This window comes from Ixodes scapularis, unplaced genomic scaffold, assembly GCF_016920785.2.
Source record: "Ixodes scapularis isolate PalLabHiFi unplaced genomic scaffold, ASM1692078v2 PGA_scaffold3__209_contigs__length_174095766, whole genome shotgun sequence".
In the NCBI taxonomy this organism is placed as follows: Eukaryota; Metazoa; Arthropoda; class Arachnida; order Ixodida; family Ixodidae; genus Ixodes; species Ixodes scapularis.
Genome location: NW_024609868.1, coordinates 52,296,996 through 52,316,166, shown reverse-complemented (window position 1 = coordinate 52,316,166; position 19,171 = coordinate 52,296,996). Strand labels below are relative to the sequence as shown.

Sequence of the window (19,171 nt, the reverse complement as noted above, 5' to 3'; positions counted from 1 at the left end):
CAATGATGATGAGATGAAATGTTAAAATATATACACGCCATAGCGTCTAGTTCCGAAATGAGAAATAAGAGAAAGATGAAAAAAATAATTATAGCACTCTCAGCAAGTCAATGTCTTCGAGGATTTTAAAGAGAGCTTTTAAGGCTGCTCGATGTTTCTTAGCAGGCCAAGGTCCGAGAAGCTTTGTAAGATCAAAAGGCCTTGAGTCCAGAGCATTCGTAGAGTTTTCGTAAGCTTTGCGTTCATTTTCATATGCTTGACACGTGAGTAGAATGTGTCTAATGGTTTTCGGCGCACTGCATGTCTCACAATCCGGAGTCGCACGTTGTTTTATTTTAAAGCGATAGTTCTTCGTGTACGCACAGTTGAGGCGAAGTCTATGTATGAGAGTTTCTAAATGTCGTGGTAGGTCGCTTGGTAGTCGTGTTGTTAATAAAGGGTCAATGTCATAGAGTTAGAATTCATTGAGGACCAAAGCATCTCACATGCACTTTTTGCAATTTGTCTTGTCAGAGATGTACAATCACTTTTCGTAAAAGGAACCATTCGTGTTGAGATGTGCTGGTGGGCCCTCTTGGCTGATTTGTCAGGGCATTCGTTACCTCGTATACCGGAATGTGCTGGTATCCGTTGACAAGTAATTTGGTGACCGTATTCGAATGCTAGGTAGTGGTACTCAGCTATTTGTAGAGAAGAAAATTGAATACATTATTTCTTTCCAATAAACTGAGCGACTGTAAAGCGCATTTTGAATCTGTAAATAAGATCCATTGTTGTGGTGGTTGTTGACAAATATGCTTGACTGCTTCTTTAATTCCGTGAAACTCAGCGCCTGTTGATGATGTATGATGGTTTAGACGACAAGAACTTGCAAGAAATCTCGATGGAACGAAGAATGCTGACGATGAAGTCGTCGCCGTGTGTTATTCGCGCTGTTTTTCAATATAGATTATTACCAACTAGCCCAACTTTTCATTCTAGTAAGCTATAGTTTGGTTTAAAAAAGAAGTTTTTTTGCTGGGGCACGGCGCAGACACTTTCTTTATGTCTATACATATGATCAGCATCGCCATTCACCGAGATTTCTCCGTAGATTGAAGAGATTGACTCTTTGAAGTGCTTTGGGGAAAAGTCCGCGCCCCAGGTTTTGTAGAGAGTAGCGTTACCATAACGTCGGCGCTTTAAAACTTCTGGTTTTTTTTTTTTTGTCTTTTTACTCTTATCATTGGCGAAACTCCCCCAAGTTTGTTCTGAACGTACAAACCACATCTCATTAAACCACCGAAACTTGTTCAAAAGGTTAAACTTTTTAAAGGTCTTATTAAGCAATAGCTTTAGAATTCACAGTTCTAAATATATTTCAGTTGTTCTTTAAAATTATCCCACGCAAAAGTTTTATTTTAGATTATTAAAATAATTAAATTGTACGGTTAATGTGCTTCAGTATTAATTTTTTAAAGAACCGTTCATGACTGAAACACCTTATCGAATCATATATTAAATGCTTCATCTGAGTCATCATTTAGAACTAGTCTCAGCAGTTTTTGCGATTTTAGCAACGAACTGTTTTGTTTTTGTCTTTTGTCTTATTAATTTCTGTATAATGACGTCTTTGATGTTTTTTCTTAGGTTACATGTGTGCCTAAAACAACTAGAAATGTACTAATCTGCAATTACATCATGTACTACCGTCCCACCACGCCCCTATATGAGACGGTAGTATCAATAACATCAATATCATGAAAAATATATTAATACGTGTCACTACACGTTTTATGCAGGTCATAACAATGGTGTGCACGGTTCTGGTGGCCTTCGTCATTTGCTGGATGCCCCTTCAGGTCATCGTGTTGTATTCCCAGTTCGGAGACTCCAAGCAAAGGGACAAAGAGGTATGTTGTATGTATTCCCACGTCGTAGTGACTACCCTTACAAAAAATTTATATCTGGCCAGATCTGCCAGATATAGCCTCATAATGCCAGATATAGCCTGAAAATCAGGTATGGAAATTCCAGATCTGGCTAAGTATGGAAATTTCAGATCTGGCCAGGCAGTTCAAAAGGACACAAGCCTGAAATCCGCACTCTATATCTTTTTAATGTCTACATGTCTTCCAAGTGCCCCGGCCTGCACTCGAGGAGTTATGGAAACGGTGATCCTTCAGCACCCTAGTGATCGCTAGTTTTGACCAATTCCATGGTTACACAGTTTCGAGTGTAATTCGTAGTCACCCTGAACAAGCGTCCCAAAGGGCTGAAGTACCTGTCATATCACTTTTAAATGTTCTCGTCAATAGCAGCGTTTATGATACTGTGCATTCTGTCCAACCTTCAACCAAGCTGAGCCGCCGAAATCTCTTACCATATTATCATTCTCGTGATTGTTGTTTTACCAACAATCACTTAAAAGCCGAGGAATCACAACAACCAAAACCGGGATTTAGCTCGGATTCAGCGGAGCTGTTTATGACATTTTTTGCGTTTCTAACTTAATATCAGCGTCTTAGAAGCTGTATGAGAATGATAATATTGAAAGAGATATGTCTGCAGCTCATCCAGGTTGAAGGTTGGACGGAATGCACGGTACTAACATTGGTAGGACATTTTAAAAGTGGTATGGCAGGTATTTGGGTTCTGTACGGTACGTGTTCAAGGTGACTCCGAATCACAGTCAAATGTGTGTAACCATAGAATTGCCCGAAATTTTCGATCACTGGGCAGCTGAAGAAACACCGTCTCCATGATTCCTGGAGTAGAGGCCGAGGCGCTTGGGGGATTTAGCAAATTGTCTATTCGGGCGTAATGTCAACACTTTGAAATAACTAAGCTACATTGAAATCCTCGTGAAAACTAGCACAAATAATTTCAAACTTAAGCTTGTCAAAGCTGAGGTTTGGGATCATTTGTGCTAATATTTAGCTCGCGAACAATGAGTCATTCAGAGTTTGCTAACAAAGAATTTTTTTACTTTTTAAACTTTTTAATATATTGAAAACCGGCCGCCAGATAAGTCTGTATATACGCCAGATATGTCTGTATATACGCCATATCAGGCTGTATATACGCCAGATAAGTCTGTATATATGCCTGATATGGCTGTATATAGGCCGTATATAATCATATAATGTTTGATATGGCCAGATATGGCCCAGATATAAGATTTCCATACGGGTATGGATGTTGCGAATCTGCTAAAGATATACATTAACCAGGTTCGACTTTTTTTTAACGTTTAGCGTATAGTTTTACGAAGGTTCTAATGGAGTGCGCACGCGCGCAAACTAGGAAAAACTGACGCACTTAAAGCAAAAGGGATGCAAAATTTATGGGCTGCACTTTTTTTACATAACCAAAATATAGTTTTTTAATGTTAAAGTAATACATCCCCTAAATTTCGCATCCCTTTTGCCCTAGGTGCGTCAGTTTGTTCTTAATTTACGTACAAGTGTATAACCGTTCAACCTTTTTCGAACTATGCGTTAAAAGAAGTATACTGCGTTTCAGCTTAAAGGGGTCATGAAACGATTTTCCCACTTCTTCCTCCATAGCTTTAATCCTCAACTCAAATGCGAATAGTGAAATTACGTAGTCGTGACATTCTTCGGCACCGGTGCGATAACTCCTATAGCTTCAACCGTGCTTTTTATGCACACCATAGAACTTGTCATTCCCCAGTGACGATAAGTTGCGTCAGGGCACTCATTGGCCACGAACGCGAATCCAAATATTCGTCGACGGATTGATTGTTGACGAGCACATACCTCCGAGTGGCGCAGTTCTCGTGTCTAATGCGTGAGCTGGGCTCGGCTGACGTCAGGCTGGCACCGCTGACGCGCTTTGGGAACCGTGGATGTATCATAATGAAAAGGCGGAGAGCTTTCGAAGGAAAGAAAGTACGAATTAGTTTGCTAAATTTTCAAATGTTCGTACCGAAAAGCTGGCCTTTTGACTTTCTACCCTCTTTCTTCTGGCGAACTAAACGATATGCGATTAGTAAAGTCCCGAATTAAAATCATTTATCCCAGCCCAAAATTCGTTTCATGGACCCTTTAACGTCGAACACATCCAACACTACGAGCTAATGGGACCAATCAAGTAGCGACAAAATTGCAAGTCACAAGGTCTTTTCCACTTATGACTGGTTCACAGAGGTCGGCATTTTTAATTGAACTCACTCACAGCTAGCTCAAGATATCAAGTTAAAAACTCACTCACCCTCACCCTCACGGTCACACTCACCTTCAAGTCCTCACTCACGAACTCACGAACTCATGAACTCACGAAAACCGTGAACTCACCGAACTCACGCCCCTCACTGGACTCATGAACTCACCGAAATCATGAAATCACAGAATTAATGAACTCATTGAACTCATGAAATCACAGAACTCATGAACTCACTGAACTCATTAACTTACTGAAATCACCGAACTCACGCCCTCACCGTAGTCATGAACTCACTTACTCGCCGAACTCACGCACTCAGAAGCAGTTCTCGGCCTCCCGCAGTCGCGGCGCTGGCACTCGCATTTTCGGGATTGCGCGCGGGTCGCGCGGCTTTTACAACTCTTCCACGGTCGCTGTCGTCTTCCGCCCCTTCGGCACCAGCCATCAAGTTGCCAAGTGAAGAAATATTTTGTATTTTTGTTTGTTTCGCTTCGACTCCTTCCGCGCGCTGGGCGAGAGCTTGGGGAAGGCTTGCTTTGTTGGAATACAAAGGCGCATCATCGTGAGTTTCGCGAAGTACTCTTTACGGGTTGCCCCGTTTGTGTCAAGCATTCGCGAAAACATTGTGCAAGTACGGAGTGGGCGTCTGTATCGCTCTTTGTTCAGGTGTGAATTATTACTATTCCAGCACGCATCAGCGTTTATTTGTATTTTGTTTTTGCATGGCGTATTGCAAACTTTTGCTTAATGTATAGGACGGTTTTAAAACGCCAAGGATACAAAACCTTTACCCTGGAGTGAGATCGAGTAAATTTTGGAACACGGCCCGTATGTCCATCCGCCGTCACGAGCACGTGAGCGCGTGCTCCCGTGCTCGTGTAAGGCAAAAAAAAACGCATTTTTACGTGGTGAATATGTTGATTGGGGCGAAGCTCTGGTGGTGCTTGTCTGCGTAGACGGTGAGCGAGAAAGAGAATGTCTGGTATGGAACGTGGTTATATACGCATTTGAGCATTTGACCGCAGCGTGACATGGACGAAAACGAACGAAAAGCTCGGCATGCTGCGGCCTAACGTCTACGCAGACAAGCACCACCAGAGCTTCGCCCCAATCAACATCATTCACCACGTGGAGACGCGGTTGTTTGTTTTTTTTTTTTAAAGAAGGAAAGATTGAAGAACTTTAAGCGTACCATATTATTGTATATTAATTTTTTTTATCGCGTCTCTCGTTTTCGGTTGTACTACACATTCCAATTAAACCTGGAGCGATCAAATGTACCTACTGTTGTGCCTAGTAAAATGTTTTTTTTATGAATCCTCACATAAAATCGTGATCGCTGCCATATGTCTTCGGTATTCTTGTTGCTCAGACTATGTGTGCTTGTGATCAAACTTGTCAATGCACTCTAAGCAATGCCTGCACTTCTACTTACCCGCAAGACGCCTGAATAGCCAATCTCTGCAATCTGCGATATCAGCTCAGCGAATGATGAGGCGGAACATCTATCTGTTTAGACATCAAAATTAAGTATTGGCTGTGGCATTACGCAATGCAAGCACGAAGCTTTGCATTGCGTAATGCCACAGCGCAGACTTCATTTTTAGGTCTAAACGGATGTTCCGCCTCATCATTCGCTGAGCTGATTTCATAGATAGCAGAGATTGGCTCTTTGAGTGTTATGCGGGTAAGTAGACGCGCAGGAATTTCTCGGAGTGTATGCTTTATACAAATATTTAAAAGCACATGTACAGAGTCGTGTTTTCTATTAAAATCATTTATTACTTTTTGATAGATGATACTTTCTAATTGGTCTTCACTAATATGAATGAATAAACGGCATACTAGTGTAAGCGCAAGTTCCTCTACCTTCGATATTTAAATTACTTCTTGTAACTAATGAGAGCCTAATTCGGAAATGAGCGATATATTTGAGGAGGGGGAATTGCGCCCTCACAAAAAATTTATATCTGGCCAGATCTGAAAATGTCAGATATGAAACATAAAAAATTGGTCACAAATCACCTTATATATGGTATAGCTGCCTGATATAGCCTCGTAATGCCAGATATATTCTGATATTCCTTGATAAGTATGAAAATTCCAAATCTGACCAGGCATATCAAAAGGGGCACACAAGCCTGAAATCAGCACTTTATATCTTTTTATTGTCTACGATAGACCATTCGCTAAATCCGCCAAGTGCCGACCAGCACTCGAGGAATCATGGAAACGGTGTTTCTCAGCTCCCTGGTGTTCGCCAATTTCGATCAATTCCATGGTAACAAAGATTTCAGTGTAGTTCGGAGTCACCCTGAACAAGCGTCCTATAGGGCCCAAGGACCTGTCATATCACCTCTAAAATTACTCGTCAATTGCACCGTTTATGACACTGTGCAGGCGATCGACCCTTCAACCTGTTGTGACGGCCTGGAGCTGAGCCGGTTGGTTAGACATGCTTACTTGAATACCAGCTGAACGTTTAGGAAAAGCGATGGAGAGAAGAAAACAAAGAACCACACAAGTTTTGTAAGATCCGACAGCTGAAGAAGAGGTTAACTCTACGGTCAGTGTCGAGAAAAAGGAAGTTTTCTGTCCAAAATCTAAGATCCGACAGATGAAGAACCTTTTAGGCAACGTTACTAAATCACTCAGTTGGGAAACTCGCCGTCTAAACCTGGGCCGCTGGCGTCCACCGAGACCGAGCTAAATGCGACAACAGCGCCACTCTTTATCGTTTGTCTGTACTGTGGTCACCTTGAGCTTTTTGAAAGCCTGTTTTTGCGTAAAAACAATCGGAAAAGACTCTTTTTGTATGAAATTTATCGGAGTTTAGTACAAAAAGAGGGGCGCGTTATGTTTTTAAAATCTTTAGTTTGCAAGGCTTTGCGGCACAATTATTATTGTTTTTATTGAACCATGCCTCAGCGGGGCTTTCGGGTAGCGCGTCCCGACCTAGGTGCAATTTAACTTCGGCAGTTTGACGCGGCGCGTCCGCCGGGGAGACGGGGGTGGCACCCCTGTAACCTCTTCCGCTGTATCTGTTCTTAAAGAAACGGTGGCCTTGTGTCTGTCATTAGCTCGGTGCTCGGAGACAGATTGGGGCCACTTTTTCAAAGCTGTCTCTATGGGAGTTTCCCAACTAAGCGTTTTAGTAACGTTGCTTTTAGGATAGTGTTGAGGAAAAGGAAGGTTTATTAAAAGGTTGATAGTCCAGCAGTGTGGTTCTTTGTTTTCTTCTCTCCGTCGCTTTTTCTAAACGTTTCGCTGGTATTCAAGTAGCTTTCAACCTGGCCTGAGCCGCAGAAATCTCTTACAATATTATCATTATCGGGATTGTTGTTTTAGCGGGAATTGCTTAAAAAGCCGAGAATTCACAACAACTAAAACCAGGATTTAGTTCGGCGTCAGGGGGGCTGTTTTTAGCATTTTTAGTGTTTTTTTTTTTTACACTCAAAACTGTATAATTATGAAATTCTTTGAAATTACCGATCACTATGGAGCTGAACGAACACCGTTCCCATGATTCCTCGAGTACCGGCCTGGGCGCTTGGGGGATTTAGCAAATGGTCTAATGTTAACACTTCGATAAAATTAAGCTACTTTGAAATTCTCGTGAAAATTAGCACAAATAATTCCAAACGTAAGTTTGCCAAAGCTGCAGTTTGGGATTATTTGTGCTAAGTTTCAACTCGCAAAAATTGAGTCATTTACAGTTTGCTAAGAAAGCACTTTTTTATTCCTTGGTTTTTTAACTTTTCTATATATGGAAAAGCAGCCGTAATATAAGGATGTATATACGCCAGATAACGCACTATATACCACAGATAAGTCTTTACACATGCCAGATAAGGCTGTATATATTCAAGATAAGGCTTTATATTCGCCAGATAAGGTTGTATATACCAACCCTCTCTCCGGCACGCGAAACGTTTTCAGGCGAAGTCACTATTCCGACTAGGCTTAATGGCCCCCTCTTTAGAAACCAACGGGGTGTCGGATAGCAGGTTAGAAACATTGATTTTTTATTACCACTATTAAGTAAAAGTAAAAAGATCGTTTCATATATCTTTGAATGCAGTCTACAAACTTACCTGAAATTGTTCTATGACAATCCACAATAGAATTAACTTTTATATGCTGCCAAATAAATGCAGCAGCCTTTAAACCCAATTGCGAACAAGTCCGGCGTTTCGGGCGTACTCGAGCACGAAGACGTGTATGCGTAGTTTTGACAGAATTCCAGGCTACAACTTCAGGAAAGATGTATGCAGGCGAATCGCGAAAGTTCCCAGCCGGCTTTCATTTTAATGTTGGCTTCAGGATTAGCGACCGTACATAAGACGAGCCCACTGGAAGTAGCAACTTCTGCCTTCAGGCGTAACGGCGTCACGCCCGTTTGCTTCCTTCACGAAACAATAAAACGCCGCGCGCATATCGTTGCCTCGCCGTCTACACGAGAGCGGCCGAGGCGAGCGGTAGAGCCCTGCGCCCTTTCTCCTCACCCCACCTCAAAGCAGTGACCAGCGGCGAAAGACCACGCCAAGCCGCCGCGAAGCGAGTCCTAGCCGAAGAGCGCAGATAAATCAATAGGCACATTTCCCCCTTTCCCATCACTCGTAAAAACCCAGCCGTACGAGCTAACAGCGCCATTGCAAAGCGAGCGTCGACTTAACTTCCCTGAAAATGTACGGAGAAGTCACATGACCCGTCCTTCCTCGACGTCGTGCCGCAAACTCTCATCAGACGACCTATTGCTCTTCCAGAATCTTATGCCTCGACTAACTCATGAACTCACCGACCTCATGAACTCACGCCCTTCATTGAACTCATGCATTAACCAAACTCACAAATTCACGCCCCTCGCCGAACTCAGGAACTTACCGAACTCACGCCCCTCATCGAATTTATGAACTAACCGAACTGACCCCACTGAACTCATGAACTCACCGAACTCATGAACTCACTGAACTCACGCCCCTCACTCAACCTCAAACTCATGAGTTTTCGAGGCTTATGAACTCACTCACCCTGACCTCACGCCTGATCGTTGAGGGTGATTGAGGTAGGTGGGTGCACTCATGAGTGAGTTTTGCCGAGGTTACTGGTTCAGCGATGACAGAACACGTACAAAAACACGACGAACACCAGATTGGTGCACTTCTGACGCTGTCTGATCGGTTTCATCACCTCGTAGCGTCGGCCGCGTCTGGACTTCAGCTGAAACGAAGTGTACCATAACCGCGAGAAGTGTACTTCGTTGCCTTTACATTGTATACAATATAAATGAAATACTCTATAAATCATTTTTCTTATGTATTTTGATTTGCGTGTATAGAAATTGGGCAAAACTGCTCGAAAGTCGAACTTCGATGAACTTTACCGAAAATTTGAAGGTTCGCCCAACTACACCCTACGGTTCGACCGCAATTCGTTACACCCGTACTCTTGAGACCAAGTGTTGTTTTTACTTTCCTCTTCTCTGGGACAAATGGGACCCCACGCAAAAATGAGTTTGGACCGTGTAACGGTCAGACATATTGTAAGCGCGTCACAAGGTTGGCATTCATGACCAAAGAGCTTATTTGACGTTTCTCATTTGCCCTGACTGCCGTCTTATATTCCACAACTCCCCCATATTGAACGTTTTCGCATACTCAGCTGTGAAGTTATCGTGGGAAAATATTTCCTTTTACCCTTATTGATGAACGATTGAGGCGAGTAATGACGAAAACACTTGTACTATAACCATATGCCGTTGTACCTATAAAGCAGGTAAAACATGAGGATAGTTGAGCTCTGTAAGCATTAGGACAGTCCAGTTTTACCTGCCATTTCTTTCTTTCTTTTCTTGAACACGTTAAAGTTGTGTTTTGAGAACACATGAGAAATCTCCACTTCACATCGAGATGTGCGAATTCGAACACCCATACAAAAATAGTCTGTGGACGATTCTGGAAAATACCATGGCGAGCTATCACTGCGTGTGGTCTTCTATGGTCAGCCATAAAAATGACAAAGCGAGCTACAACCAGCTATAAAAAGTTTTATGGTACTCTTGGAAAAGAATACTGGCGATTCCGTTTTTTTTTGCGGTTGTTTGAATTACTGGGTACAGATCTCCATCCGAAATATGCGGGTTAAAAAAAATAGTTAAAAAGTTGGTTATCTAATTTGAGTTAATTAATCCAGAAATTGTTTATTTTTACACGTGCCTTGTCGTCCGCCACGGTTGATAAGATTATTCTGCACGAATATGTTTTTCATTTGATTTTAAGCGTTGTTTTTAATACTTGCCGCCGTCTTAGAAAAAAATAACACCTTTGTATTGATCAGCCCACACCGGCACAGCTAATCTTAAGGTGTAACTAGGGTTCCGCGTTTTCGGTTTTTATATTTTCAAAAGTCGGTGTACTTTTTTCGGTGTTCATTTTAAGATTCAATTTTCAGTTTTTTTCGGTCTATATTTATTCCCACACAATTTTTCCGGTATTTTTCGCTTAATATGAAAGAAACACCATCGGAAACCGGATCAGATGATCCTTGTAACTCTGATATTCGTGATCCCTCAAAATATAACGGCACAGATAAAAAAAAAACAAAAAAAAAACACAGAACTACAAACAAGTCAGTGCCCAAAAAACATGGAACTTCACCTTCTGTACATCAGGACTGCGTGGTCTTAATATAGTAAACACATATGTACGTTCCCAGGTTCTCCTTGTTGATCCATGCTCATGCTTTCCTGTTAATGACCCTGGGCTTCGAGAATGGCCTCTCAACGTTAGCACTGGACACTGCAGGCTTAGGAGATGAAGCGCTACCTGATCCTAAATCGTCCAATAAATCAAATGTGACTACCAAAAGTGACACGGTGCGACATTTTGAAGCACAACATGTTTCATGTACTCACGAAACTCTAACTGCAGATCTTGCATGAAGCGAAAAACCGTATACCAGCCCACACCCGAATTTTTTTTTTTTTTTTTTTTTAGGACCGGGAACTTGACACACTAAGCCCGATCACAGACAGGACACAGATGTCCCGCGAAGGCCAATCCCAGACCTCTTTTGTTGCATGTTAAATCTTGGAAGAGGGCAGTCACGAAGAGGTCACACAATGTCGAACCTTCCAACACCTTCTCTCTCTTCTCCCACCCATCTCGAAGGGACCCTAAAAAACTAACCATTTTCGGTTAAAGCAGAATTCGAAAGAATGGATTCGGCTTACTTTTATCGGTTTAAACCGAAAACTCCGAACCCTAGGTGTAACGTAACCCGTTATACAGTTAGTTAACTTGAAATTCAATCACGTCTAATCATTCACTTAGAAGAAATTTGCTTTTGTTTTTGTTATAACTGCATAATATTTATGAGGTCTCTTTGTGCTCCTCTTTCTGCGGCATCAAAGAGTTATATGTACTAACACTTTGATGCCCAGTATTGCTCAGGAGCAACAACTCAAGAATGATTTAATTTCTCCCAAGCCATGTGCACCTCAATAAATATAGCGCCCTCTGTCGGAAGGGCAATGATACCCGCGCCGCAGTGAAGAATCGAATTGTATCTTCAAAACAGATCACTTGCCCTTTAAAACCAAAGCTGACAGGATGTGAGGTTTGATGGCGAGCACTACTGACCTTAAAACTCTGAGAAGAAAAGCAGGCGCTAATATTGCAAATCAAGTTACAAGTGTCTCCACTGTTCGAAATGCGGAGTGCACCTGTGCTATACTCCCAGGCCGTAACTGTTTTCACTCATAGGGGTCAAAATAACGCTGCAAATGTCCAATGTTGTTCCCAATCAACATTTCAAAAACATAATTACAAAAAAAAGTGAAAGCCGTTTACCACTCCCTGTAACACCGAATTAGAGCGCAGCTCTTGAGGAGGAGGACGGAAGGGTACTGAGGGGTGAAGTGACGTGGGGAGGGGGGGGTCACGTGACCTTGGGGGGTCACGTGACGATGCTGATGATGTCATCAGTGACGTCACTGATGACGTCATCCGTGATGATGACGATGCGGATGCCGGTGACGTCATCAGTGACGTCACTAATGACGTCAGCAGTGACGATGACGATGCGGATGCCGGTGAGGTCATCAGTGACGTCACTAATGACGTCATCAGTGACGATGACGATGCGGACTCCGATGACGTAATCCGTGATGATGACGACGATGCGGATGCCGGTGACGTCATCAGTGACGTAACTGATGACGTCATCAGTGATGACGATGACGATGCGGATGCCGGTGAGGTCATCAGTGACGTCATCAGTGATGATGACGATGACGATGTGGATGCCGGTGACGTCATCGATGACGTCATCGGGGAGGTCACGTGACCCTGGGGGTGGTCACGTGACTTCAGGGGGTCACGTGACTTTGGGTGTCACGTGACCTTGGGGGTCACGTGACCCTGGGGGAGGGGTCACGTGACCTCTGGGGTCACGTGACCTTGGGGGCCACGTGACCTTGGGGTGACCTTGGGGGTCGCGTGACCTTAGGTGACCTTGGTTACGCCGACGCCGACGACGACGCCGCTCAAGCCGGGAACGGGCCCCTAAGAGCTGCGCTCTAAAAAATGTAATTCTTTTTTGTAGATAGAATTAGGAGAGCGTGTTGGTTAAGCATCTTCGTATGCGAACGCAAAAGGAGACAATGAACACAAAAAAAAAGTCAAACACGGACGTGTCTGACGCGTCTGACGTGTTTTTATGTGTCGCTTGTCTCCTTTTGCATTCGCATACCAAGAAGTAATTTTTCTTTTCTGAGACCAGATTTCTATTATTCTGTAGGTAGTAAAACTATGTCAGGATTTCTAGATCTTCAGTATTTCAAGTAAAGTTTTGGGCATTAGAAGGCGCAAGGAGGCCAATGTGCAACTGAAGGCCACATTGCGAGAGTTTTGTTAATATATAAAGCTGTCACAGTATGACGTCATAACGCTATTTGACATCATGCTGTCACAAGCAGAGCCGGATTAAAAAAATTCGGTGCCCCGGGGCAAACTTGGTTCTGAGACCCTTTTGATGATGATGATGACTACAACAACAACTACTACTACTACTACACCTACATATGATTGGTATAGGCAGTACATTTTACAAAGCCTAAGTTATATTTACAGTTTTACATTTGTATAATTTCGGAGCAATGTTATTACTCGAAAAGGGGGGAAATTTTGTGATCCCTTCAAGTGAATTACTTTACAAGCGAACGGAAGGCGGCAATCTAATGGCTGCCACGACTCGCTTTTCAGTAAGCGCTCGGGGTTAGAAGTGTCCTAGTAACTATTTGCCAGTATAATCGGCGTGCTAAACAGTGTTTGCTCTGCGTGGTTATGGTAACGAATTGCTAGGTGGTCCCTGGCAGACGCTCACATGTAGTAGTGAGCGAAAACGACGGAGCAGACGGACCAGCATTTTAGCAAATCTCTTTGGAATGATTGATGGATTACACTCGGTAGTCATTGTCTGGAAGTTTTGATGATCCGGATGGCAGAGTCTTCATTGAATGTCTTAGGACAATTGTTTACATATTTAGTCAACTTTGGTAGCGTTTCTTACTTTCTTCTTTTTGAACTCTGCTTTCCACTTAGACTCCCCTCAATAATGTGATTGTGACCTCTCATTTGTACTGCGCAACCGAAAGAACAAGACCTCGTCATATTGCCAGTTTTTGTGACTTAAACCAAAGCACTAAAATAGGACAGGTGCAGATTAATGACGTGATCTGGTTGGCTATTACTTACTTTTACTTTCTGATTCAACAAAATCAGCCACTCAGAAGAAACAGCACGAAGCCAAGTAACTAAAGAATCGTCCATTTGCTGTTTGTGGCGCAGTCTCCTCCCTCCCTTTTCCTTTTTGTAAGTTCTAAAGACCGCCTCTTTTCTTGGAAAGGCCGCAGGCATTTCTTTCGGCTTGTTCTAATATGCAGAAACATTTTGAACGCATTGTTAAAAATAAAAATCCTCCACTTTAGTTAAAGGTCCCCGCTTGCGAAAAGCTTCAATATGGAGCCAGTGAACATGTCGAGAAGCAGATCACCAGCTTTTGGCGTAAACTGGAACTTGACTAAAGGCCCACTATTGTTCCTAAAACAGAGGTAAAAAAAGAACCATATAAAATGAATAAAAAGTGCTTACGTTTTTTTGTTTTGCTTTAATTATAAAAAAAACTTAACTGAGATTGCCGCGATGGCGACAGCCCTGTACCCTTTGTAAGGGAACACCGAAGCCGCGCTTAAAAAAAAATGTGTTTGCACCCACCGTAAGTTTATGACAGTAGGCAGGAGCTCGAGTAGGACAGAGGGAGAAGACATTTATAATGTTTCCCATTTTTCTCTCTGAATTAAGATGAGAAGCCCCTGAAGGCTACGTTACGTCACGAGACGTAACGAGGGTCCCGCGCGTTGCATCACGGGCAACGTCCCATGATGCAAAGCGCGGGTGTTGCATTATGGGTAGTTTCCCATAATACAACTCGCGGAGGGACGTTTCCCATAATGCAACGCGCGGAGGAGGAGAAGGAGAGGAGGGAGGAGGAGGAGAGGAGAAGGTACGGAGGAGGAGGGGCATACCCTCCTCTCCGTACCCTCCCCTCCTCCTCCTCAAGAGCTGCCCTCTAATTCGGCATTCCATGGAGTTGTAAACGTCTTTCATTTTTTTTTTTCATTTCATTGGTTTGTAGGTCTGCATGAAACGCTATGCATCTATGCAAACCAACACAGACATAATTCACAAAGCAATTGTTGGAGCTTATTGACCTTTCTTTCTTTGTTTAATTTTTTAATATTTTCTCGGTGTCAAATTTTTATTTGTGACCGTCTATGAGCGACCATTTTACGCTCCTTGACCTTCATCAGTTACGACCTGCTGTGTTTTTCCTCTGTAACTGCAGATGCCGGACTGGTTCACCGAGGCATCGTCGGTGGCCACGTACGTGGCGTACTCCAACAGTCTGCTGAACCCGATCATCTATGGAGGCTTCAACAACAACTTCCGACAGGGACTCTGCACAGTCCTGCACTGCTACCTCCGCAAGAAGCCCTCGCAGCTGCCACGTAAGTGGCTCGTTTTTCCTCCTAACTACTCGGTTACCTCGCGTATCAATCGAGCGTGGTCAGCAGGGACGGATTGAATAAGCGTGGGGGAGGGGGGGGGGGGGGGGCGGTGTTGTTGCCGTAAGTTTTTTAAGTGCAACTTTATTTTATATATATATATATATATATATACATAGAGAGAGAGAGAGAAAGGGCATTCCATGTAACTTGAGACAGGTTTAAAAATATGTTTTTTTTGCATTTTAGGAAGACGAAACTAAACGAATAGGTTTATTTATTGTTTGGAGCAACTGAGGCTATTTTTTGCATTTTTGTCCAATTAAATAATTAATTAGGAATAATAATTAACATTTGAAATATCCAATTTAGAGCAAAAGTTACAATGCCAAAGTTATAGAGTGTCCTCAGATAATCCAATTCACTGTTTTTTTTTTTATCAAGAAACCTCTAACACGGTTTGTTTTTCCGGGCTTCAAAAAAATGCCGGAATTTCGAAGAAAAAAAAGGGCGAATTTTTCAACAGCGCCCAGTCAAGAGAGCTATATTCAGCATTCATGCCTAGTTTATTCAAGTCATGGCTGAGGGTGCTGCAATACAAGGTGAACATGCGCAAAGTCACGTTTTCTTTCATAATTTGCAAACATTTTTCGAAGCCCATAAAAACAAGGTGTTAAGGTTTCTTAATAAAAACCACTGAATTGAAGTTTCAGAGGCCGCTCTACAACTTTGTTTTTGAAACTTTTGCTCTAAATTCCATATTTCAATAGTTAATGAATTAATCTTAAATCATTAGTGAATTGGACAAAATACAAGAAATAGCCTGACTTGCTCCAAACAATGAAAAAAAAAAAACTTTTTCTTTTGGTTTCGTTTTTCTAAAATTCGGCAATATATTTTTAAACCTTGGCTCAAGTTACGTGGAATACCCTGTATGATTATATATATATATATATATTCATATAGTAAACGACATACACCAGCATCTTGGTTAGAAAGAAATGTTTAGTTTTTGATCAAATGACAACGATTAGAATAAATATGGGCAATGCTGCGTCAGTAACGTCAAATCTCTCTGCAACCGCCCCCCCCCCCCCCCCCCCCTTATCCCCTTAGCCTGACCCAGAAATCGCCACTTGCGAAACAGAAACTTTGAGTAGTGTTGTCTTACTTAATAATCAGTCGAATAATTACGCTGTTTACAGGTGTTCAAGGTGAAAACGAACTTTTCCAGCATACGTTGTTGGGGACGAATAATGGAAAGAGAAAAGAATCTGCTATTCTAGTCACCAAGATAGCTGCCCAGAAATAACGGGAAAAAAAAAAACAAAAACAGTGGAGCCGGTGGACTTTTAAACATCCCGAAAACCCGAGACCATGCAACAATTGCGGGTCGACACACACTTTGTAAAGAGGGGACAATACAGACATTGTGTTGCGTCGTCCCCATTTCTGCTACTCGGTCTAAGGCTTTGTTGAATCATCGAAATGTTCTCTTGAAATATGAAGACAAAAATAAAAAGTTCCTCTAGATGAACGCTTCCTGGCTATAACGTTTCTACAGCCTTCCGACTTCTATGGCGCTATTAATAGCGCAACTAATTCGAGGTATGCGTACGCCAGGAGTGTATACGTACCCGGGTATGCGACAAATTTGCTCCAGCATGCTCACCGGTATGTTGCACAAAAGCTGTCCGGAAAATCACATTACTCCGTTCTACTTCGAACTCATACATGGCGAACTCATTCATACATGACGCGACACACTACGTTTGATTTAAATAGATTGTGGAATCTAGTTTTACGGTAGGCACATACGTGAACATTTCTTTTTCTCTCAGAAATATTCGAAATATTTCAAGAATTACAGAGAGGGAAGGTTAGAAGAGTTCGGGTGTATTTATGGGCATCACTGACTGTACGTGTTGCGGCCAAACACGTGCTGCTAACAACAAGCATTCATCGCATTTTTTCCACACGAGCAAGGTTGTTGTTGATGGACGATGTAGATGTCCTTGCCCACAGCATTAGCTAACGAGTGTATGTAAAGATCTCGTGCTCTCGGGAACGTGATTATACTTAATAACAGTCTATTCTGGTTGAGCTTGTCTTTGCGCGATATGAATTCGCTCCAACGCTACGTGTATGCGCTCGTTGTTTACGCAACTTGTTAGATACAGTTGCAAGCAACGTTGGTTGCAAGCGTGGTCTACAAACTCGAAACCCAAGTACGCAAGCACGGGCGGAATGCGCGTGAGAGTTAGGTATGACCCTTTGGCCCGCTTCCCAATCACGCGCTTTTCTCACGCGCGTAGACAGATTGCGACAATGTGATACTTGAATTGCAATCGTGTATAGAATTTTTTTTATGCGACAGTCGCCACCTCGAACGACAAAACTTTCAATACAGGCGAAAAGATAGTTTTCTTTCTCGCCATGGAAGGTGCTTACGTCTTAGGTAAAATCATCGCTGGTTCTCGTTCTGTATTCCCTAAATATGCATTTCGTTTACTTTTACAGGGTAATTTTTTCATTATTTTTAGGCGCCCATACTTTCCACCTTTACCACTTGTGCGGAGACAAGAGTATACCAAAAAGCTTGATACAACTATAAGGTATCTTAGAATCCTTGCATGCATTTCTGCGCTAAAGCCGACACAAACAACAAATGTTTCAAAGTTTTAATTACTTTCCTTATAAATAACGTTTCTATCGTTGCTGTTGCTTTTTGTTATTTTAGCAGCGACAATAATATAAGTTTTGGTAGCGACCATGCACTCCCTGACCCAGAACGCACACATTTGGACCATTACCTTCTATGTACAGGGTAAAGAAAAAAGTGAACAAAATACAAACCAAGATTTCATACGCCAATTCTTTTTTTTAATATATTACGGTCTATTTTTAGAAATTCCCAAAGCAAGTCATAAAAAACGGCTCGCTTGATAGAAACTGTTCCGCATCCAATCCTGCAGAGCCATTGGAAAGCTTCGAGTACCGTTGATAACAAGATTCTTTTTTTTTTTTTTTCCAGCTTTTCGGTGATGGGTTTTTGAGAGTTAGTTGAGAAACTTCGACTTTAGTTCTAATCCCCGCACGTGGATTGAAAGACATGTTACAAATCTATTTGTTAATGAACCAAGTCAGTTTCGTTCCCTGTTTCCCTTCGCAAAGCCTACGCTGGTCCTGCTCTTCTCCGCGGACGATTTGAACCTGAGTTTTCAATGATCGGGAGGAACGCCTTCCGGACCTCTACTCAGGCGAAACTCCTCATCAAACGCGACAATGGCTTCCTTCCCAAACTCCCGAGGGTTTAATCTACGGCCAGGACGGCACCCGATTGGGGGACACGGAAAGGGTTCCTCGTCCTGTCGATTGAACGTTAAGACCGCGGGATTGTGAACAAGGTAGCTTGAAATCAAGTTGAGTATGCGGGACAAATAAACATAATAATGCTCGATCCCGTTGACGCGCACGAGGGCTATTGGATAACCTGCGGGAAATCCTTGAATTGTTTAAGGTGAATGATCTAGAACAGACTGCTCAACGCTTCTTTATAGCGGTTAAAATGTTTTATTTTATTATTATTTTACCAAGCGAAATGATTACCTATCCCATAGTGACTGACAGCCGAAGGGAAGATGCGGGTCGGGACACTTCTTTTAATGCGTCAGCATATGGGAACTGGTACAGGCGCTGACCTTGGGCTGGTTTAGAGTACACATATATAAAGTTTGCAACGTCGCCACGGAATGGCACTAGGGCCCCACTGGCTGCGGAAACTGGCTAGGAAACAACTTCTGCAAGCGCCGACAGATGGTGACGGGGTGCATATTTCGAGAGGCTTGGCGATAGGACGCGTAGCAACGGAGGCCGCACTCGATTGGCTGGTTATATGGAGCGACGCCATGACGCAACACCCAGCAACCGAAGATCTCC

General features: G+C 42.7%; 1 protein-coding gene across 1 annotated transcript in view; it reads left to right on the top strand.

Moving 5' to 3' along the window:
• LOC8042139 (substance-K receptor) overlaps positions 1 to 19,171 on the top strand; it is a 243,724-nt gene that overhangs the window by 124,811 nt on the left and 99,742 nt on the right. The window contains exons 3-4 of the mRNA XM_042292434.1: positions 1,782 to 1,892; positions 15,073 to 15,235. Coding sequence (XP_042148368.1) covers positions 1,782 to 1,892; positions 15,073 to 15,235 — 274 coding nt within the window. The remainder of the gene's footprint in view (positions 1 to 1,781; positions 1,893 to 15,072; positions 15,236 to 19,171) is intronic.